The following is a 24638-nucleotide window of genomic DNA, read 5'->3' on the forward strand; positions in this document are numbered from 1 at the left end:
CACATTTGCATAGTCCCCACCTGCCCGCGAAATACGGACAGAGTATGACTTGCCCACAAACACTTCCACTAGTTAGTGTGGTTATATCATGTTTAAGAAGACGCTGTGTTCAGGGATACCACAGAAATACAGTTCAAACCTTCTGTTGCTGTGCCTGTGATACAGCTGTTCTGCATTCTGATTAAAAGTTAAGACAAACATGTTCTTCAAACATTACAGTAAACATATTTTGGTTTACAAACTGTGTTGTTCCATCAGTCACGTTAGCACTCAGCTAACGTATCCACCAAGTGTTCACAGTTTAGCAGTTAAACTTTAGCTGTGGGCATGATTCACTTGCATAAGTGTTTTTGTATTTTATGTCATTATTATAAGAACGGATTGGAGCACTATATTACTGTTTTATGTAAAGGTGCTTTGTCAATCACACCGCTGGCTAACTGGCTCAAGGACTCCTCTCTGTGCCAATCACAACAGGCTTGGCCAGCTGACCAGTCAGAGCAGAGTAGGCTTATGGAAGGGAGGGGTTTGCTCCGAACTTGCTTTGAACGAATCGTTTTGAAATCATTGGCAAATGACTCTAATATTAAATGTATATTTTGAGTTTTCTGACCTTAGATGCATTTAAACCTGTTGTAGGGGACTCCAACACAATATTAAGACACTTTAAACGGAAACGGAAGTAGCGATTGTCTTTTTTCTCTACTGTGATATCTATCCAAGTGAAACAGCATGTGCAATGAGAGGGCGGGACTTGATTTCTTCCTTCGGGAATCGATTGGATCGTTGGAATTTGGGGCGTTGCTAAAAAAATGGAGGTAGATCTCAATGCCAGTTTGCAGTTAGCTGTGAGGGGATTGTTCTCCACTGGATTCACCGGTGACACCGTAGCATGAAGAAATGTTTTATTTATTGAGGACGATGACGACGAGGACAATCAACGGCACAAACATGCCTAACAGCGCGTGCGCGCGCGAGAGAGAGCGAGAGAGAGACTGCCTGAATGACTGAGTGCATTTTTAAGGGTAGTGTACTCCACCATGGCTTGTGTTGGTCACTGCACTGGTCAATGCATTGATTTCTATAAAGTGAAGCATCTGCTTCAGTTTTCCCCCCCAGCGTTTAGCCCTCACGTCACTAGCTCCGCCCTTGCGCCATATCCTGTGACCAGAAGAGAAGATGAGTCTTTTTGAGGGGGAGGGGAGGTTAACATTTTTGATTAGTGCTTGGATAAATTATTTATAATAAACACTGCAGTATTCCATTAAAAAAATAAGAATTTTACATTTTGATTTCATGGTGACTTTAAAAATTGTTCCAGACAAACTCTGATGTTGGTTTGAGAAAGCCTGGCATTTTTAAAGATTAAAAGATTATATTTTAAGGTTTTCAGTTTGAAGTAGTTTCAAGGTTATGCAATCTATCAGATAGATAGACGGATAGACAAATGATAGATGGAAAGAGAGATAGTCTGATGGACAGATGGATGGATGGATAGACAAACAGAAAGTAAGCCAGATTAGTTTTTTTAAAAAAAGTGTTTTTATAGATTATATGCTACAGTATATCCCAAGCACTTACCCAATGATTCAAGTAGTTTAAAGAGGTCATATGATGCGATTTCAAGTTTTCCTTCGTCTTAGGAGTGTAACAAGCTGTACGTGCAATCATACATATACAAGATTCGGAAAGTTGCAAAGACTAAAGTCTCAAACCCAAAGAGATATTCTTTATAAGACTCGTCCACGCCTTCCTAAAATTTAAATGCCCCTACATATCTACGTTACTGTGTTGGACGATTTACATAACACTGCACAAATGTTTACACAAAGATTGTTGCCGCCGCCATGTTGTGGAGACACTGTGTGTTTCCAAATATGGTAAGGGGCATAACATTTCCACCACACACTTGAGGTATTTGGCCAATCACAAACCACCTGATAGCTGGCCAATTAAAGCACATCTCGCTTTTCAGAACAATGAGCTTTGTAAAAATCGACACGTTTCAGAAAGGCGGGGCAGACAGTAGCAACAATAATGTGCGGTATGTGGAAAATAATGTGTTTCTTAAACATGTAAACCCATTGCATTACACCAAATACACAAAATATTGTTCTTTTTAGCATCGTCATTTGACCCCTTTAAGTTTACTTTTGGAATTTATCTAAATGAAATTAAATTTATTTATTTAAAATTTAACATTTATTTCTCCCCTGAATAAAACAATACATTTGGCAGTCCAGTCTAAAACAGTACTTCATCCACAAACATAAATATCCTCAAGCACACTTATATATACTCAAACCTACCAGGATCACCCCGAGGCTCCAGAGGTCACAGGCCTGGTCATATCCCGAGCTGTGGAAGAGCTCCGGTGCGGCATACTGCAGGGTGAAGCAGGGGGTCTGCAGGGGCGCGCTGCCGCTTCCCGCTGGAAACAACCGCGCAAATCCAAAATCAATCACCTTCAACACTGAGTCATCCGACTCATCAGCAAACAGCACGTTCTGCCAGAGGAGGTGAAAAAAGAGGGACAATACGTGACATACGGCTATGCATTGACAATAACCACAAGAGGTTCTGCGTTACAAGGATTTGACATTTTGGCATTGCTGATCCAATTATGATGCATTGTGATGTATTAAAACGTGCAGTGCGTATTGAAGGCAGTTGGTCTAAGCGATGGCTGAAAGATCTCATTTAGGAAAAAATCCCACTGATGAAGATTAATGTCGACAGTCTCTCGTCTACAGTCCTTTTACCTGCATGTGGATGGCACATTAAAATTCCACTGCACGGACACAAATCAGCACATGGATAGCTGAGCACAGAGTGAACGCTGAATGTATAATATCAGAGTGAAATCAAGCAAACTATGAGTGATGATCACACAGCTGATGGGAGATTTGAATGAGAGAATGAGATACTGAATAGAGCACGGCCAGTTAGCGCTGCAACAGATGTGAGCATAATGCTTTTCTCAACGCATGACAGCATCCTTTTATACATTTAGAGAGAGAACACCATTAAGGCTGCTCACTTTGTCACTGCATTTTAGTTGATCTTTTAAAGCATTCAAATATCAGGATGTCCATCCTTGTGTTAATTTATTTGTTTGCTGTTCAAATATCAACAAATCTACATATTAGTGTTGTCAAAATATACATATAGGCCAAATTGGGCAAAGATAAAAATATTTGTCAGTATTGTATCTTTCTTATTAAAAAATATTTTTGAGCGGCAAAAGCGGCAAAAGCAATATATTGCGAGGGACGTGTGTTACCGCGTCCCATACGACTCAAAATAATAAACCACAGTTAACAAAACGATTCACTTATTGAGCGAGAGCACTTTTCTGCTGTCTTCACGTGCTATGGGAAACTTCCTATTTCCAACTTATAAAGTCATGATTACGAACTCGTTGCATTCTTTTCTGTTAAAAAAAACAGTGGACAGTGGTTTGTGACTGTTGATGCCTAATTTGATAGGGAACATCCCCTCCTGTGACACATGATTTGTCTGTATGTGTATTCAGAGCCAGTGAGCAACGGACTTTCATAATAATAAAAAAACTGTGTTAACGCGATAAAATAATTGTCGCCGTTAATCAATTAATGCGTTAACACGATAATAACGCGTTAACTTGCCCAGCCCTAATATATATATATATTTTAGGGATGGGTCATGATTTTCGAATATTCGATTAGTTGATTTAATTAGAGAACATCAAATAGGTTGTGCGATTATTGTCTTAAGAAATTTCCCCATGTTTTCCGAACACACTGTCTGACGCACACTGTAGACTTGAAAAGATTTGCGTAAGCATATAACGGTTACAGTAACTTGGGACAATGTCAAATAGGAGTTCTGTGTTGACAACAAACACCCCCGACTGGGTTAGAGGTGTGGCTGAATCCGTATTCAGAAAGGCACAGAAAACAAATAATGGGTTCTACGGAGCCACTAAAGGGACATGGTTAGTCACTTGCTAGTGGTAGCCTGTTACATTACAGTACATAACATTCATAAATGTACATTTTTCAAAACTCCCCCACGATAAGTGGTGTTTAAAGAGGAATTTGTAATGTATTTGGAAATAGTTCAAATTGTATGCCCTTAATATTTCCCTGTGGGATTGAATATGTATATTTATATCAAGGTATTCCATCAAAGCTAAAAATTTAAATGTCATGACAACATTTCAATACATCAAGTAGACATATTCCTTTTGCTGTACTTTCAAGCTGATGAACTTTTCAATCTATCCCTCATAAGAAGATTTTAAATTTACTCTGCAAACATCATGTTTAGAGTTATTTTTAGCACCCTGACAGTGTTTTGATTAGCTGCTAGGGTGTAGCTAGTTAGTTACCTCAGCCCTAGAAACTAAATATTTTATATATGTAATTATTTTTGCCAGTATCTGTCTCTTTACCTCTGGTTTGAGGTCTCGGTGTACGACTCCAGCCTCATGCATGTAGCTGACCGCAGACACCAGACTCTTCATCAGCTGACTTGCCTCCCATTCTGCAAACATCTTCTTTTTCCTTATTCGCTCCAACAGCTCTCCACCACGCAACAACTCCATAACCAGATACGTGTGATACTGCAAGAGATGGAACAGAGAAAATAGGAACAAAAAAAAAAAAGAAAGTAGTGATATAAAGGTGTAGTAAAAAGCTATAAAAAGAGAAGTAACAATGTAAAACATATGTGACCAGGTATGTATACATATTACTTTTTTTCTTAAAAAAAGCATAATGTCTTCATTATGATAGCTAGGTACTGTATGTGTGGCATACCTGATCGGTATAGACCTCATTGAGCGTGACGATGTTGGGGTGAGATTCACACTGGCGTAGTGCTGCTATCTCTTTCTGAGTCATTGCCTCCATCCTGCAACGGCAGAAAATCTATGAGTAGGGGTGTGCGATATGTTTCATCTATGATAAAGTCGTAATTGGTGTTTTTATAATGGGCATTATCGAGTATGTCACTCGCTTTGCAAAAACCAAACAAAAACATGCCAAGAGTTCACATATTCACTGCATGATGTAGCCTATTAGAACACAGTTAGAAAGCCATCTCAGAGCAACACACAGAGCTGTTTCATTACTGAATGAATCTGCATTTCTGAATGATTCAATAACCTAGGGCTGTCCTCGACTAAGGATTTTTCTGGTTGACTAGTAGTCATTCATTTGAAGAATTAGTCGCTTAATCGCACGTTTATTAATAAACCATTTAAATCATTATTAGGAGCCTTTGATTGCGCACATAGCCTAATAAGTGCTCAAGCACACGCATAAAGCTTGCCACAGTGCAACGCAGAAGTAATGATTATGAATGTTTCAGGGAAAAAAAGGAAGGAGGCGGCATTAACATTTTAATATTTTGATAAACTAGTTCTTTCTTTGTTCTCGGTTTAAAAGATGAAGTTGGCAACACTGTCTCTTCATCTCATCATGCACCTGTATGCAGGTTTCATAGCGGTACATAACATAATATAACATAATATAACATAATCTGAGAATATTTGTTTTTCATTTGAACTTGTTCATTTAAAAGTAGACATTTCACTCTCTATAGAAATATTTTTTTATGTCTGTAAAGTAAAGATACACACGGTGTTTCGTGCTCAAGTTCACAGACAGAGACGGCAGAAAGCGCATCCTGTTTGCTTTCATTATTTCACAAAACTGCAATTTTTTTTTTATTGTGAGTGCACACAAATAAACGTAGAGTATTTTACAGATTCGAAAGAAGTGTTACTCTTATCTGTATGGCCACAAATGACCAGTATTTTAGGAGTAAGTGAGCGCACCGGCACCTCCATCTGTCCTGCAGTAAGCGTGCTACTGTTCAGCTTCCACACTCCACACAGACACTATAGGGCACATTTCTCTAGGTTAACATTACATTGAGTGGCCATGTAAAGTTGCTAATACTTACATATTTCAGATTTGAGGTTGATGAATAGGCGAGCGTTTGGATGTCCTGCCTGATGTACTGTATTACCATAGACTAGCCGTTAACAATCTGTGAGTTACAGACTGCGTGACTTCGCCTGTGGATTTTTTTTTTTTTTTCTGCGTCTAAGACTAATAAATTTTTGGTCGACAAAGCCTCTTCTGGTCAACTAACAATTAGCTGACTATTAGGGGGCAGCCCTACAATAACCCATTCATAAAGACTGTTACTTAGTTTCTAAATGAACAGCCGTTTTAGTCCTTGTTTACACATGGTATTAAGTTGCATTTTTGTCAGTCCGATCACAACAGGTGTACATACAGGTGTAAATGTGGGATGAAACAAAAGTAGTCAAATACAAATATGATCAGATTGCTTTTACAGTATAGTGCAGATGCTCATGTGGTTAAATCCATTAAAACAGCCACAAAAGACTGCCTACTCACTGCACACTAACCTGATTCTTAAACGTTATGAGACGTGTCATTGAAGTGCACTAGCCAGACAGGATTTAAACTTTGCTGGCTGAAATCGTAAGTTTGGTTGGAAAGTGAAAAATATACAATGAACAAAATTCTCTTACCAGTCCTGATTCTACAGTAGTGTGGCATAGTTCTGTGGCTATGGGAGCAGAAGCGAAAACTGCTGCTCTCTGTATCCTTTTCCTTCGTCTCCTTTCACTTTCTTATGTAATTTTTTTTTTCACAACATTAGATCGAAAGATCAGAAAAAAAACCTATACATATACCTGCCCACAGACCCTTCCCTCAAAAAAATCAGGACAGAAGTGCTTGAAAGTGGACAAAAGAGACTTAAAAGATTTAAACATCAGGTGTAAATGTAATGTGTCTCCCTCATCTACTTGTGATCTGATTGACCAAAATGCCACTTCAGATGTAGCCACCACTGCAGTGCAAAATGGATTTTGTTGATAACAGCCCTATGTTGTCTTATTATTCTACTTGAATTTATTCGATTAAATGTACAAATTTGACAAAGGAAATGCATACATCCAATAAGGTTAGGAAATTTTTTCCTTACAAAGATTTTTTTAAAAAGTCCTTCGAAAACAGTTTTGGGGAGCATATAGTATATCACTCCTTAATGGAAAAGTTCATTTCTGTCACTGCTGTGAAGTAACCATCACACAGAATTTGAAGAATATGAAAAGCATTGAAAGTCAGTGATCCATGACAGGCCAAATTAATCCAAGTACTAGCACAAAAACACAATCAGGAAAATATTTTCTACTGATAAAACCCCAGAAAATATCAAAATATAATTTTCTTTTTGTCAATATCAAACACCTCTCGTGCTAAGACTAAAGAATTGTTGGAAATAAAATGTCTTATGGCTGGTTAGTGTTGTCAAAAGACCCGGTACTTCGCTGCCAAGTCGGTACTAAAAAAACGAAAATGTTACGGTACCAGTTTTTTTTTAAGTACTGGTGGTACAGAGTAGCCGGTCTACCCGGTTCTTGATGCGCAGATGCGCTCTCTTCATAAAAGCACTGAGATGAGGCAACCTCAAAAGGAGGAAACACACCAAACTAACAAAACACTTTAAAGACAGACATTATATCACTGTATTTCTGAAGAAAACCGACTGTCTTCAGAAAATTATGGATGTCATTTTCATTTAATCTTGCCTGTATTGCCTGAGCAGCGTTTGTGAGCTCAGGTTCAGTGCTTATTTGATTACAGTCGTTACTGGGGAAGTCGTTACTGGGGAAACCTCTCTCTCTTGCGCACTCTACAAGCACCTCCTGCTGGCAGAGAATGAATTTGCATATGCCGCTGTGAGAAACACCACTTCTGTTATGAACACTATGAAATATTTCATTTGAATGTCGGATTGAAATGAACACTGTTATTAGAGTAGTTGATCGTTAGCATAAGCGTGGCTAACACTAATATAATGAGCATTAGAATTAAGTTTCTTTATTAGGGATGTGTCGGTACTAGTATCGGTAGTACCGACACATGTTCCCGTGACAACGCAGCACGTGTCCGTCAGCAGATGTCGCTGTTTTACTGTTATAAATGTCTTTTTATTGTTGTTAGCATAACTCTTGCAAATAAACATACATTTGATATTTTTAAAGTTTTTAAAATATGCTTTATAATATATAAAAAAGAATATATATAAAACTTTTTCAAATATAAAATGCATATTGTTTTTATGTCGGTGTCCATCAGCGAATCTGCTGACGGACACGTGCTGCATTGTCATGGGAACATCCCAGCTGAAGATAATGAGGAAATGCTGTCGCTCCTTTTGCCAAGTGCATTCCTAACAACTATTTAATTGCACGCAAGTGCCCTGCTCACTCCAAAGTCTCCACTCCAAGGGGATAGGGATGATCACTTCCACTTGTAATTTGCCCAGGAACCGTTCGGTACCGTTACTAGTACCGACACATCCCTATTCTTTATTAACTGTTTAATGCTCCTATAACTTTTATTAGGTTAAAAAAAACTTGATGACATGATGATATTTAGTGTTTTTACACAGCAGAGGCTTTTTAATGAATTGTGAATCTAAAATATATGTGTTAGAGAATGTACAAATTAACATTGTGTCATATCACTCAGAAAAGCAGTTCTGGGCTTTTTTTATTTATTTTTTTAGCCAACTTAGTTAAACATTTTAAAATCCCTTTAAAATTAAATATGTACACAGTTTAGATTAAAGGAAAGTATAGTCAAATTTTTTAATTGGCATGTTTTTGTGTTTTGCTTGGTACCGAGAAACGTGGATTTTCACTGGTATTGGTACCGAATACTGAAATTTTGGTACCGAGACAACACTATGGCTGGTGTTTGGGAATACACTGTAGGCCCACTCTACTACGTATGGGAAATTATTTTGTTATGAATTAGGCTGAAGTTTTTAGTGAGAAATTCTCCTGTGCATATAAATATGAATAATCTTCACACAATTATTAATGAAGTAAACACATTCTTTGACTTGGTAACTAAGTTAGTAGTCACTAACAATAATTTATTTATTGTTGATTTATTACTTCATAGCATCCCAGTCTTTCATTATATTAAAACTGGAATGCAATCTCAAAAACTTATAAACTTTTTTCTCTCTTGTGGTGCTGCTGCTGAATAACAGTGAAGCAAACACTGTTTAAGGGACACTGTAATTCTCCAATAACTGACTAAATAATTCAGAATATAGAGCAAACACTAATATTAGACTAAAATAAGGGAATTATTTTTTTTTTAAATCATGCTGAGAAAATGAAATTATTTATTCTTGATTAATTTGTTTTACTTCACTAAAAGTTTCATATTCTTTTACATTGAAGTGGCCTTCCATAATTTTTCCACTAAAAATGGGTACATCAGCTTTTAGAATATTATGTTATTGTTTTTTTAATTGTCTTTTAATGCTCAACCCATATCTTAATTAATTAGTGGAAACCACAAATAGTGACTCAAGCAATGACATAAATGTGGTTTAGCAATAAAAAAGTTTGGTTTAATGTCTCTACCTTCTGCTGATGATTTTTACAGCGTACTCCTGGCCACTCTGCCTGTGTCTGCACTTCCTGCAAACAGAAAAACTACCCTCGCCCAGTGGAGCCCCCTGCAGGCACAGCTCATAGTGGTGAAAGAACTGGGAGTCCTGAAAAAGACAGAAGAAACAATGCTGTTTAACCTTTTTTTTACCACTTAAAAAAATTTATTTAAAAATTATCTTTCAAAGATTGTTTTGGAGGTGCCGTTTACCTTTAGCATAGCACTGCGCTGAACTGTAGCAGAACCAGGCCTGTCAACATTCACATGAGCATCCAGAACATCCGCCATCACCACATTCTTATTGAACAAGATAGAAGGTGCCACAAAAGAGTAGCCCTGAGAGCAAGAAAGGATAGAATCACTACAGAGTTACAGAGTAAAATCTAAAATCCCTTCTGGAAAAAAATGGCCTGGTATTAGCTAGTCTGAATGAATATTCTATTCTCAAAAAAAAATGCTCCATGGGAAAAAAAAAAAAAAGATTTGAAATTATATGAATATACGTCAATTATTTCCTTAAGCTGGTCGAGCTGATCTTCCAGACTGATTAGGCTAGTGTTTAGCTGGTTAGACTGGACTGTTTTGGCCAGCTAAGGTTTGTTTACACTATTTTCCAGCAGGAATGGTAAAACCATTTAAAAACATCATGGAACAGGGTACACATGACAAAGAAGGTGTTACAATAAAGTGCGTGTGTGCGTGTGTGTGTGTGTGTGTGTGTGTGTGCGTGTGTGTGTGTGTGTGTGTGTGTGTGACATGATCGGGGTGTTTGGGTATTAAGTTACAAAGCTGTACTGCATCTTTGTGCGTATACGTGTGAAGTGACACTATCTGTTGATATTAATAATGGAGGGCTGTGGCAGGAAATGGGATGTAATGTACTGTATGCATGTGTTTGTCTCCATGAAAGGAGCACAGGGACAGGTGTGTTCGTATGTGTGAGCACCTGAAACAGACGGTCTGTACTAGGTGGTGTGCTGGCAGGAGAATAGACCGGCTCCATTCCTGTAAACTCCTCCGCAAAGTTACCCACATCTAACTCATTACGTAGCTCTGGTCGGAATGGACTCTGAACCTTTTTCTCAGCCAAGTCGGACCAGTTTAAACCCTAAAGAGATCAATCAGATGAGATCCGTGACAACCTTAAAAAGTATGTGGACACTTAAAACACTTGTCATTGTATCAGATCAAGTATCAAGTGTTATTTGATTTTTTATTTTTTTTTAAGTTTCTAAATGTTTCAGATCAAACATTTATATGAAGAAAAATTGTTGCTATTTTAAATGATGAAACAATAGATATGCAGTTCAGAATGAATACTTAATATTCAGACACTTTTGTTTGTAAAACCAAAAATTACTTTGGACTTAAATTTCACATATAAGAGAAACTAACATTTTACTACACCTGAAAATAAAATTGTTCGATGTACACTGAAAACACACTCTAACTTCATCAGTTTTGGAAGGAAAAGCATTTACTGAAGCTAAGTTTCAAAAATTCCTATGAAGATCTGTGTCTTTCTTTTTATTAAGTAAAACATACAGCCTTAACCAAGGTCTAGGTTCCTACAGTCTTTAAAGTGGGTGATGCAAAGTACTTTACTAACATATTGTGACACATTTCCAAGTGAAACAGCTTACTGAATGAGAAAAAATGGACGGGACTTAATTTATCCATATCTATTAATTACATAAATTCATAAATCCAGAAATTAATCTGCATTAAGAATCATTTAAATTCTGATTTAATGTGGACTTTAAACAGCACTAATACAGTCTTTACAAAAATACTTTGAGTGACAGAAATTATATTGATCTAGAAATTAGAGAGACATTATATTGATCTAGGTCTAAAATCTGAAAACCATAAATATGTATTGCTATTAATTTTTTTATCTAAAAAAGTTAGCCAATCATTGCAACAGGCTTTTTTTAGGATTAAAATGCTCCTCTCTTGATGTTACTTTTTTTTTTTTCTATCTGATTAACATTATATAGTATGTTGACCGGGAGGAAACATGTTTGGTTCACTTAGTTTTGTCGTGGCCACGACATATTAATTTGTGGGAACGACATATTAACTAACGTGAACGTGGTAATATGTCATGACCATAAGATTATTTTGTGAAGGTAATGATATCCTCATGTTGTGGTCACGCAATGTGAAGTCAAGATCCTATGTTGAGGGAACAACATATTTTCTCGTGGCCACGAGTTTAATGCCTAAACAAACCTGCGTAACCATAGCAACCTGGGATTATGAGAGATGGATTTATTAATATTTTTTTGAATTAAGAAATTACTAATTTTAAAATAATTATTAAATATTATTGAAATTATTTACTTTGCATTATTAAATTATTATATTAACCATAGGCCTAGGCTACCGTTCTGTATTGCGCGCAATGTAGACAGCATTTGAATGAAGTTTATCATGAATAAATGTTACATAAAGTACATAAATCATTTTTATCCATCCCAATGTCTTGTAAGTCCATTAACCGATCATCTATTTTACATAATATTTGCTTAATATTATTATTAGTTATGTTTATATTTATTATGTATTTGATTTGTTTTCCTTTCATTTCGATCTCTTTCCTCAATTAATATTTTTGTAAATAATTGTAAATGCCCGACACACCAATAAAGCTTTTATTATGATACTTTTTTTTTTTTACTGGAAGTGCAAAAGGTTTAAAGGTTGAAATTAACATATATTGATAATTTTCTTGTTGTCATACTCTCATTTAGTTACCATTTTAAACTGCTCAAGCAGAACGTTAATGTCATGTTATGCTTCAGCAAGGTATCTCTGGCTAAAACTAACATTAAAGGTGCTGTATGTAGGATTGACACCGAGTGGTTAAACTAGGTATTGCAGTCCAAATTCAAAATATTGGAGAGGGTTTTCTTCACCCGGCCCCTCCTCCTCAGACTTGCACAGGCAGGTTGCCAGATTGACAACACAAACAGGAACGAGTGCAGTTGACGGTGAATGAAATGAAATACGCTGTGTTTTCTGCCAAATGGCAACCCGGGGTGCTGATATATAATTGGGTAAACTGGCAGTGGGTGGGTTTCAGAAAACCAAAACAAAGACCAGCATTCCGGCCCGGAACGCACATTTTCAAAGGAGAATAACTGACTGTAGCATTGTTTTTCAGATAAACAAGTATGTTAACTTAGCATGTTTCTTAAATATCTGCAAACATATTATGGTATTTTTATGCTTTAGTAGAGTCGTAATCTTACATACAGCACCTTTAAAGTTAGTGAGTCCATGCTAACGTACAAACCTAAATAGTGGACTGCTCTCACATCATGTACAGTGTAGGTCAAAAACACATAAACAAAGGTCTACATTTCAGTGTCTCTCAATATGCAAATGGTTAAATGTAAATTAATTTAATCCTACCCAGCAATACATGAACAGTGTTGATCCTGCATGTTGTCATCCGCGATCATGCTGGCCGTAATATGAGACTTCTCCTGCTTGCATTGTGATCTGTGAACCCTCGCTTCGAATTACCCCCTGCATATTTATTTTAAAATCTTTTATATATCCCTCCATGGAATATTTAATTCCCACTTCTGTGTTGAAAATTGTTCAAAAACATTGTGGCACAAGGTTTTCACACTCACAGCTTTCATTGTGAGAGAGTGAGCAGCTCTGTTTGTTTGTCCGAGGGAGCAACAGTAACTAAGGGAGACAGGGCTTACCAATAGGTCAATTGTCAGGTGTTTACAGTATTTGCAAATATATGGTAGCATATTAATAACACTAGCATTATTATACAGAAGGTTCATAAGATAAAGCACTACACAAATTAGCCTAAAACGGGAAATGAGTAGGGCTGCCCTCAGCTAAAGATTTTTATGGTTGACTAGCAGATTTTAAGCATAAGTCGCCTAATCACACGTTTATTACTAAACCATTTAAATAATTATAATGAGCTTTTAATAGCCTACATAGCCTAACAAGTGCTCAAGCGCACACATAAAGCTTGCCACAGCACATCGGCAGAAGTAATGATTATGAATGTGTCAGGGTAAAATAGTAAGTCGTCTGCATTAACATTTTAATAATTTAGTGAAAACTGCGTTTTCGGCTTATGAGATGAAGTTGGCGACACTGACTCCTCATCTCCGCAGTAGTGAGGCGCCTGTATGCAGATTTCATACAGGTTACATAATCCAAGAATATTTGTTTTCCATTTTAATTAGTTCATTTCAAAGTAGATATTTCATTCTCTGTAGATATATTTTTCATGTCTGTAAGGCAAGTATATACAGAGTTTCGCACTTAAGCTAAGAGAGGCCGAGGCGGCAGAGAGTGCATTCTGTTTGCTTCCATTATTTTACAACAAAGCAATCTTTACAGATTTGAAACATGTAATAGGATACTCTCATCTGTATGAGCAAAAATGAGTATTTTAAGAGCAAGTAAGCGCGCTAATTCAGCTTCCATGCACAGTCACTTGAATAGGGCACATTTTTCTGGGTTAACCAGCCATGTAAAGTTGCTGCTACTAACATATTTCAGATGATAAGCCATATTTGAGGATGATGAATGATAGGCGAGCATTGGGGGCAGCCCTAGAAATAAGCATATATAATAATAAATATAAAAATATAGCCCTAACCAGTTAATAATATTATTATTATTATCAGAATTATAAGAATATTATTATATTATGGTTAAGAAGTCATGGCCACGAAAAATGGATCTCAACTCGTTCCCTCAACATTGGATTTTGAGGCCACGACTTCACATTGCGTGGCTACAACATAAGGACTTTTTCCTCGACAAAATGATCCCATGGCCATGACATATCACAGTCCCACAAGTTAATATGCAGACAAAACTAAATAATCCGAATATGTCCCCTCCCGGTCACCATAAAATGGCTTTCCTGAGGTAAATACAATCAATACAATTTTACAACCTGTTATAGCTTATCCAAGTTGTATCCACAAAACAGACACATCATCAAACTGAGCCACTGGAGAAGCGCGGATTAAATTTCACCATTTTGATCAATGATTTGGGCCCTTACAAAACTTGATTTTCTTCAAAACAGTTTTCGAAACTGAAAATCCATTTTTGGTCACCAAACTTTCTACATCACTACAATAATTACAACAACATTGAACACAGAGTTAAGGTGTGAGGAATAGAAACATCTGAAAAGCAAAATGAAAGCAGATGGAATGAAGAAAGAACCTTAAAGAAAGGATGAGACTTAATCTCCTCGGCTCCTCTGGGACCAGAGCCGAGTCTTTTATGAGGGTCCTTCACCAGTAACTTTCGCAGTAGATCCTGCGCCAAGGAGCCAATGATCGAGGGGAATGGAGGCTCACAGCGCAGGATGCGCCTGTCAGAGACAAAAAGTTCATTTAATTCTGGGAAATATCTTATCTGATGCATGCGTAAAAAAAGTTACCACTGGGAGTTTAAACACTGTGGGAGTTCACTGTGTATCTGGACGTGTGGAGAAAATCATTAATGTCATGGAAGTTTGCCCATGTGCGGGCGAGACTCACTTGGACACCTCACTCTGGGAATTTCTCTCTCCCTCCAGAGTGAACGGAGACGCTCCCGTCAACAGCTCAAACATAAGAATCCCCAAACTCCACCAGTCCACTGCCTACAGACAGGAAGGAATTAACCATTACCACTATCATACACGTCATGCTTTTATCACTCATTAATCAGAATTTGGTCAATCTCACAAAATCCTGTCAACAGACCTATTCAGACAGTAATTGTTTCTCATGGGGGCGTATGGTAATTTCAACATTTACAAGGCCCAGACGGTGTTTTTATTGCATTTAAATTCCAAAATGTTGGTGTTTGTATTCCACTACCAGCATTAAAATTCCTGGCCAAATTACCTGCTGGTTTTGACTGTCCAAAATCTGTTTTATAAATCCTTTTTGCCACCACCATGGTATAGTAACTAATGTGCTTTGTGATAATATACAGTACATGTGTTTTAAAAACAAATGCTGAAAACTTAATGAGAATAATATTACATCACTGCTCCAATACAGTGAGTGGGAGCTGTTAAAATAAAAAAATAAATAAAAAAAACCTTTTCAAATGGGCCATCATTATAGTGTCCTTTATATTTTTAATTTATTCATTATATACATTTATATAATGTTGGGCATGGACAACTAATCATTTCACTAGTCAAACAGATAGCCATGTCCAACGTGTACCTTATAAGAGGTTGAATTAACTTATTTCTTGTCATTTCCACTTTTTTAAAATGACAACCATCATTTGGAGAAGAAAATGCAAGACAAAACCATTAAAACTATATCGCTAATTTTCCCATTTTTTAAAAGGATATTTAAATAATCAAATCATAAACAGGATATTATTTTCTATTATAAACTTAAATAAATTTGCTCCTCCAACATGGATAACATCCCATCTGAATGTTTTATCACTGAGGTGTGTCAGGGCATATCATTAATTGATTAAAGGTTACAGGTGTCATGTAAATGTATTTATTACCATCCAAATAGGGTTAAAAACATGCCTGAGTCATATTTTGATGAAAACCAAAGTATACATGTATATTTTGCAAAATAGAATAAAAAATAACATAAAAATGCAAATTTGACAAAAAATTCCCATTATTGTAATGCAATAAAAAGACATCAATCTAATGTAAAAAAAAAAAATAATAATAATAATTCTCATTACTCTGAAAAAAAGATGCAAACTATCACGGCTTCACATGCATGAAAATAAATATGCTTAAGACAGCTGTAGGTAATTACTATAATGAGAATCATGTTTGTAAATAATGATTAATACAAACTCAAAAAAGATGAATACATTATAGATATTTTATTTGGCAAAGTGCTTAATTATCAAGAAAATGAACTTCACAATGCAAAAAAAGCCAAATTCTTGATTCTCTTTTTGTAACTATAGCTCACTTTTTTTTTTTTTATTATGTGAAATGAAATGTTTTAATATGACAAAATTATTTTGTGAAATTTGTCAACTAATTTTCTCTCCTCTCACCTTGCCATGGCCAGCTTTGCCTCTGATAATCTCTGGTGCCATGTACTCTATAGTGCCACAGAATGAGTAAGTCCTCTCTTTCTACGCGTGAACAAAACATAGCAGCATGAGAACTGCACACTGGATTACAACATGGATACAGTGGAAAAAATATATAAATCCAAACTAAAGTTATTATTTGTTAGATTTTATTTTCTCACCTCCTCTTCTAGAAACTCCTTACTCAGCCCAAAATCTGTCAGAACCAGATGACCATCGCTGTCTAATAAGATGTTCTCTAGCTTAATGTCCCGGTACACAATCCCAAGCTGAAACCACAAGATCAAATAAAGTACAGTAAAACTGATAACATTTAGATCTTAATTTAAACCAAAAATCTCATCATAATCTCTTTTTATAGATTCAGCAGTTTGAATTTAACTGTTAAGCTCATTTTAGTAAAAAATTATTATAAAGTTTGGATAATAAAATATTATTGATAATTCTAAATAATTAAATTTCTCCCAAACAGTAATTAAAAATTACCTCTTTTCCTGTCTGCATTTAATTTACAAATAATTTAGGCATAAAAATATTCAATTAAATAATTTTAAAAGTGTATGGTTTTCAGCACATTTAATTAATTGTATAAGTGAATTTAACTCAACTAATTTGCATATGCACAAGGTTGTAAGTGCTTATCAATGAAAGTGTGGGCAGCAGATACTCCAGAAGATGTTAGTACCTTGTGCAGATGCTCCAGGGCCAGGATAATTTCTCCCACGTAGATCCTCACCTCATCCTCTGAGAAATGATCTCTCTGATACAGGTGAGTAAACATCTCTCCTCCACTCACATAGTCTTCCGAAATAAACACACTCACAACATTTTCCAAAAACCCCAATTTACTAAAATACAAATAGCTAGAGCTAAATAACTATGGGTGGGTGGCATGACCAGTGTCTTACATTATGGTGTATAAGTCAGCTTACATCACAGTAACGATAAATAGCACAACATGTATATGACCTTCTTCTTTCAGACAAATCCAACTGGATTTATATAACATAGGTGTGATTGGCAAAGGACAAAAAAGCAGGAAACTATACGGTGGACTTACCCACCCCCACCCCCCCACACACACACACAGTGACATAATTTATATACATTTAATGAAAAAATTGCAAACAGTGCAAAACAGTGCACATTGAATTAGACTACTTCTGTTTCTTGGCAGTAGTGTTGTCACGGTACCAAAATTTCAGTATTCGGTACCGATACCAGTAAAAATCCATGGTTCTCAAAAACAGCAAAAACACAAAAACATAAAACATTTTAGAGTTATTCAGCAAAGAATAACATCTAAGTAAGCTAAAAATAAAAAATAAAAAAAGACCCAGAACTGCTTTTCTGACTGATATGACATAATGTTAACTATTTATTAATTCTCTAAAACGCATATCTTAGATTCATAATTCATTTAAAAGCCTCTTGTGTGTAAAAATAGTAAATAGTATCATGTCCTCTTGCTTTTTTAACCTAATAAAAGTTATAGAAGCATTAAATAGTTAATAAAGAAACTTCATTCTAATGCTCATTATATTTATAGTAGTTATAATTCATTATACGATTAACTACTCTAATAACAGCATTCATTTCAATCCGACATTCAAATTAAAATATTTAATAATATTCATTACAGAAGGCGTGTTTTCCACAGGCTTCCACTCTATTTTTGGCAGCATATATATGCAAATTAATTTTTTGTAGAGCGCGAAAGAGGTTTCCTCAGTAACGGCTGTAATCAAATAAGCGCTCCTTTCCTTAATTCCTCCTTTTGATGTCGTCATGTCTCAGTGCTTTTCTGAAGAGAGCGCATCTGCGCACCTTTCGGATAGCGCATCAAGAACCGGTTTGACCGGGCGCTCGGTAGCACCGGTACTTTTGACAACACTACCTTGCAGCAAGCTTTTTCAATGCTTTCAGTCGCAGCTTTTGATAAGTCAGAATACGACTCCATAGGTTATATTTCAGCACGAATTTTGCGAATGGACATCGACTCTTAAGTAGCACGTAGAACGCGTTCATGTCAAGTAAATTTTTTGGGAAAAGCGTGTGGAATTGCGGTGAGCGTTTGTAACCTTGCACGTAGAGAGCGCTCTTCAGAGCTAAGAGACATCGTTATCGGGAAACTCGACCCAGATCAGTTTTAAGCATTCATCAAAGTGAATCGGTTCAAAGGAGTCATTAGTTCGCAAATCGGACGTGTCATTATTGGACAGAAATTATCATATGCTCCACACATATAACGTTACTCCCAAATATATTTTTAGGTCGCACAGATTAAATTTCAGGAGCATATGCGACAAAAATGTTGGCAATTTCGAGCCTTGTAGAAGCTGCAAAGCTTTCTAGCTAGAAGTAAGCAATAACCAACATGGCGTTACTTTGCTAAGTTAGCCCAGAATCGTTTAACATTAATGTTATGGAATCATGAAAAAACTGATCAATAGATTGGTTAAATTTTACTAGACCTGAATATAAAAATGAAAGACAATATGTTGGATTTGATCACCTGAATCATCCGTGTTCACTGTCTTCGTCAGTCAACTGAAGCGGTTCACGTGAGTAGATGCTTGGGTGTGTGCGCATTCATAACGGTGCGCGTACACTTTGAACTTCAATCGTGACAAATGATTGGACTATTTGCGGAGTGACGGCATGAATAGGAGGCACAAAAAACGTTGACAGCGGTGAGCGGTCATTATGTTTACCAATACCCAACCCATCGCAACACGAGATTATTTATTTATTTTTATTTATTTTTTTGCAAGATTTACGAGAGCATCATTTTCAGGTCGGAAAAGCCGGATTCCCGGATTTTTCCGGAAGAATCACACCCCTGATATAAAAAAACTGTCCTTGCTTTTATTTTGAAATCGTAATGTATAATAAATATTTAGAAATAGGTTGATGTATTCTTCTGTTAAATTTGTTCTGCCAATCATATCATTCTTATGGAGATGACGGGATTACGCTGAGCTGTTTACAAAGCTCCACTGCTTTTTAATTCGTTTTTTCTATGTAAATATGCGCTAGATGGACATCTTTGACCATTGCACCTTGCAGATTTTTGGCGCGCTTCTCCATTCATCAGGGTTGCAACTCTGCAATTGGATACTATTATGTGTGTTTCATGTTTATAAGAGCAAACAATTCTGATTGGCTAGTAGTGTATTCACACCAGGAAAGTCCGCTAGTTCACTTGATTTGGTCCGGACCAAATGCAATGGTGAATTTTTTTTTTATTTTTTTTTTGGTGCGGTTTTGAGACCACCCCTTCAGCTGGGTCTTGGTACGGTTGGTACGGCCCAAAAGATCTGCACCAAGGGGGGAAACGAACTCGAGTTTGATTCAATTGAACCAAACAAGACTGGTGTGAATACACCCTTAGTTTGGTTGAGCGTGAAAGCTGTGCTCCTGTCATACCATTGGTAGGCAAATTCATGGACTCGAAAATGATATCAACAATTGTTTTTTTTTAAATGAAGGACTATTTTTTCAGCAGCCAACCATTGCACTCCAGAAATCCAGCACAGTGCCGGAAAACTTATGCACTACGCATACATCCTACGTCAGGGGTGCCCAAACTCGGTCCTGGAGGGCCGGTGTCCTGCAGAGTTTTAGCTCCAACCCCAATCAGACACACCTGAACCAGCTTATCAAGCTCTTACTAGACATACTAGAAACTTCACAGCAGATGTGTTGAAGCAAGTTGGATCTAAACTCTGCAGGACACTGGGCCTCCAGGACTGAGTTTGGGCACCCCTGTCCGACGTTATCCGCCCAGAATGGCTTGCACATATGAAAGTCATCGGAAGTAAGGAAAAAAAAATTTGTCTATAACATTTTAACTATGGATATTTTTCTTACAAAAATGCATCAATTCCCCCGTGTGAGGCATGTTTTATTATTAGGGATGTAATTATTCACTCAAGTCAAGATTCGATTTTAAATATAATGTAAATGTAAATAACAAAACTAAATTTAAATTGTTTGTTTGTTTGTGTTCTTTCCATTTAAAATTAGAGGCAGACAACCACTGCATTTTAATCATGATCCAAACAAAGATGCTGCATACATGCAACATGAGCAGTTATTAATCTAAATTAGATTGTATAATTTTGAAATTTGAAGCAAAAACAGAATGATTTGACTTCAGTTTTGTGAAACTATACATAAAAATATCTGCATGAAAAAGAAACTGCAGACGAGCTAAATGAGACACAGATTCACACTCTGCCAGCAGGTGGCGTTTAAAGCATTTCCTTGGTTTCCGCTGTAAACAAAGCAGCGCTGCACTTATGTACTTTAATATGCATTATACAGAGGCAAGAAATGCCAACTAAACTTTTTTAAAGGCAGTAAGTTCCCCTCAGACATACATTCATATACACTCCTACCCATAAGTGAATCGCGATTTGTTTAGCATCTCAACCAATTTGAATCTTCAAATATTTGAATCAATTTTTAACCGGTTCGTGGTTAATCGTTACATCCCTACTTATTATGGATGGATAAGCTTTATTGCATTTATTTTGGACTGTTGAATAGAAACACACGCCCACTGCCATTACAAAGCTTGGAAGAGCCAGACAATTTTTAATATAACTCTGATTGGATTCATCTGAAAGACGAAAGTCATATTCACCTAGGATGCCTTGAGGGTGTTTAAATCATGGGCTTATTTTCATTTTTGGGTGAACTAACCCTTTAATAAATAAATATGTCAGACCGAAATAATGAATCATTAAGAATACAATTTATTAAAAATAAATAATATAACATATAACAATTCATATTTAACAGAAAACAGTACCATATTTTCTTTAAGAAGTGGATTTATTTAATATTTAATTTTGAGATAGAGACATGTTATGTATCACAGAGTTAAATCTGTGTCTATATTGCAAACCTTAATATCATTCATATTACCAGGTTAATAGATGTTTTCTCAGATAACATATGAGTTTGGAAATTTTAGAGAAATTATTAATAAATGCATTACGCTGTAACTAAACCCATTAGATTTTAGTTAAATAAAGGATGAAGTCTGTATCCTGTGCTTACCTAATATGAGATGCAGTTTGGTTTGCGTCTGAAAGGCGTAATGGAGGGTGACCAGAAAGGGTGACTGCCGGATATGTTCCAGTACCTGCCGCTCTGTTCTAGTGTGCTCAGCAGTCTTTGCCTTCTGAACAATGGCTGCTTTCTTCAGAACCTACAGGGAAAGAGATCATAAAATTATTTCATAATAAGATTATATTTTGAGAAATGGCAAAGAAACAAAATTGAATAAAAGTGTACATGTCACTTTGTTTTGATTTTATCAGCCCAATAGTAGATATTGTAGATTTCTATTCGAAGAACCAGAGCACAGTGGCAAAAATGTGTTTTAAAAAATCCTCAGTTCCTCATATTAAGCACACACCTTTAAGTGCATATTTTTGTTTTTACTAACTGAAGGACAAGCAAAAATTAAAGTGTGATAACAAACGGCACAAACCTTCATGGCATAGAGTTTGCCTTTATCGTGGCCACTGATTTTTCTGACCAGGAACACTTTCCCGTAAGCTGATATAAAGAGGGAAAAACAGAGATGTAGCTATTTAAAGAGACAACTCAACAAAGGAGCATGAGCAATTTTAACGCTTAAAGCACTTAAACTATGTTTTAAACAGCCCAAAGTGTACAGCCCATTTTTCAGAGAACTTGTGGATAGTAATCTCAGTCATAAAGGTGTACGTGTTTACCTCTGAATGTCAATAATGCCAAACAACAGTAAAAATTGTGCTGGATCTACTACTTGCATTCATAATCATGCAAGTATAAACATTGCCAATGACCTTGGCAATGGATGTATGGACAAACAAGCAAAAACAAACTGTAGCATGCAACAGAAATACTTTATAAGTTCAGCGCAGTGCTCTCACCTCCAGTGCCAAGCACTTTGAGAAGTTCAAAGTTCTCCATGCCAACTTTCTCAGTGTATCCTGTGAGGTTTGCTGAGAAGGGACAAACAGTGAATGTACTGTACAAAACAAATCGCACTCTCAACCATTTAAATTTTTAAATCCACACACACACACATATTAGTTCAGTACTATATCATATACATTTGATATAGAACACAGTACATGCAGACGCAATAGACATTTGCGCAACACCAAATATATATTTTCCAGTTCCGTCTAACATTAGAGATATCAGAAAAGAAACGTTTCAATTTTTTATTTCTTCTGGAACATAGCACAGAAAAAGAAAATGGTTTACATTGGAAAAATAATCTGATTTATCTGATAATTAAAAACATACTGTATATGCCAACTTGAAACAAATATGATGCCACTCTCAGCTAAATAAACCATCAGTTTTGTTTCACGCAATCTGATAAAACTGTAAAGTTTCTCAAAAGAAAACACATTTTTACAATGTTTTTATGGGTATTCTTTGAAATACCAAGTAATAGGAAAATGATAATTATATCATACCAAGATATTTGATGGCATACCAATTCTTTTTTAAATATACAGTGTACTTATGAGTAAAAATAGCCAGATCTGAGAAATATTACGCTCACAAAACACCATTGCACAACATAATTTTGAAGTACCTTTAAGTTCCATTTAAATATCATGGTCTATGATTAAATGAGATAAATTAATAAATAAATAGATTAAATTAACATACTGTAAATAAATTAATAATTAAATGCCATGATACACATCAAAATACATTGGTATGAGCATCACCAAGACACAGTAGTACAACCACTCTTGTAAAGAAATCAAAACACACCAGGTGAAATCTTTCAGTCACCTAACTTACCATTAGTGATCTCGTGTTTAACAGTGCAAACTTTACGGGGGGTTTCTTGGTCGGAGTCCTCGCCACTGCCACTACTTTCACCTGACATGATGTGTCTGATTTCTAGAGTATTTGATCAGTAAAGTGATTTTGACAGCCTGCTTTTCCAATGCATAAACATCTATATTATGTACGGCAAATGTCGACACACGGATTTCTTTTATAAAGCTAAACGTTGCATGTTATGACAAGGGAGAATGACATGTTTTTGTTTTTATCTCAGCTCACAAATCCCTTTGACATCCTGCTGTGAACACTAATCTTCGCGCACGACCTAGATATTAATCTCCACTTTTGACAGGCACGCGCACAGCCATACACTTTAATATCTTTCGAAACAAGGCGACGATATATGGTATTTTAACACTTAAACTACAGCTAATTGATTATGTGGGCCATAAATGGCTGTTATTTCCGTATTTCCAACTTCGACACAACTGTCGTGAGGTCGTCCGCAACTGCAGTGAAGATCGCAGTCCATCAAGTGCGACTGTTCATATTTGAGCTGATCTCGTTACCGCTGTATTGACATAAAAACACTTCAAATAAAACGATATTAGCTCTTCTAGCGAGCTATACCCTGATAGCGTACGTGCTAACTATCAACCATGACAGATCACGTTAAAAATGTCCCTAACAGCGGATTCACTAACGGTGAACAGGCGTATTTCAGTCCTTTGCTCCTTCCTTCCGGATGTAGTTGTGCCTGACTCGAGTTAAAATATGCGTTTGTTTTGGAAAGGAAATGAATTGAACGATAAATGCCTGGAAGAAAGTGTAGTAAGGATCATTTCAGCTACGGAAGCCGAAGTAGTGCTGTTCGAATCGCGAACCAATCGTTGTTTTGAACTGGTTCTTTTGGTTGATTTGAGAGAATCGATTCGCTTTTTAAAGCGCTCGAATTGTGGACTTGGTTGTGTTCATTTTGTTTAAAATGTGAGGTAAAGTTGGAAACATAAAAAGCGATCGGCTGTATATGGATATGTTTATTTCGTTATAAAACATGAGGTAAACATCCTTATTAAGTTATGCCGTGAACGAATCGATGATTAATTTCATGACATGGTTCATTAGAATTAAAAGTTCGAACGAACCGATTCGCTAAAATGATTCTGACTTTCCGATAGTAAGCCGAAGTGCCGCTATTGAATCGGTTTCAGAGTACATCAGACGTGTGGT

General features: G+C 36.3%; 1 protein-coding gene across 1 annotated transcript in view; it reads right to left on the reverse strand.

Moving 5' to 3' along the window:
* The window catches only part of LOC109086868 (ribosomal protein S6 kinase alpha-4-like), a 33991-nt gene extending 9710 nt beyond the window's left edge, over positions 1 to 24281 (reverse strand). The window contains exons 1-15 of the mRNA XM_042725077.1: positions 23421 to 24281; positions 22526 to 22597; positions 22099 to 22166; positions 21663 to 21813; positions 17278 to 17393; positions 16754 to 16861; positions 16554 to 16634; positions 15053 to 15156; positions 14733 to 14883; positions 10450 to 10611; positions 9714 to 9839; positions 9476 to 9609; positions 4803 to 4896; positions 4436 to 4606; positions 2310 to 2507 (exon numbers count right to left, since the gene is read on the reverse strand). Of these exons, the coding sequence (XP_042581011.1) occupies positions 2310 to 2507; positions 4436 to 4606; positions 4803 to 4896; positions 9476 to 9609; positions 9714 to 9839; positions 10450 to 10611; positions 14733 to 14883; positions 15053 to 15156; positions 16554 to 16634; positions 16754 to 16861; positions 17278 to 17393; positions 21663 to 21813; positions 22099 to 22166; positions 22526 to 22597; positions 23421 to 23508 (1824 nt within the window). The 5' untranslated portion in view covers positions 23509 to 24281. The remainder of the gene's footprint in view (positions 1 to 2309; positions 2508 to 4435; positions 4607 to 4802; positions 4897 to 9475; positions 9610 to 9713; positions 9840 to 10449; positions 10612 to 14732; positions 14884 to 15052; positions 15157 to 16553; positions 16635 to 16753; positions 16862 to 17277; positions 17394 to 21662; positions 21814 to 22098; positions 22167 to 22525; positions 22598 to 23420) is intronic.
* Between the last annotated feature and the right edge of the window lie 357 nt (positions 24282 to 24638).

This window comes from Cyprinus carpio, chromosome B5 (assembly GCF_018340385.1).
Source record: "Cyprinus carpio isolate SPL01 chromosome B5, ASM1834038v1, whole genome shotgun sequence".
In the NCBI taxonomy this organism is placed as follows: domain Eukaryota; kingdom Metazoa; phylum Chordata; class Actinopteri; order Cypriniformes; family Cyprinidae; genus Cyprinus; species Cyprinus carpio.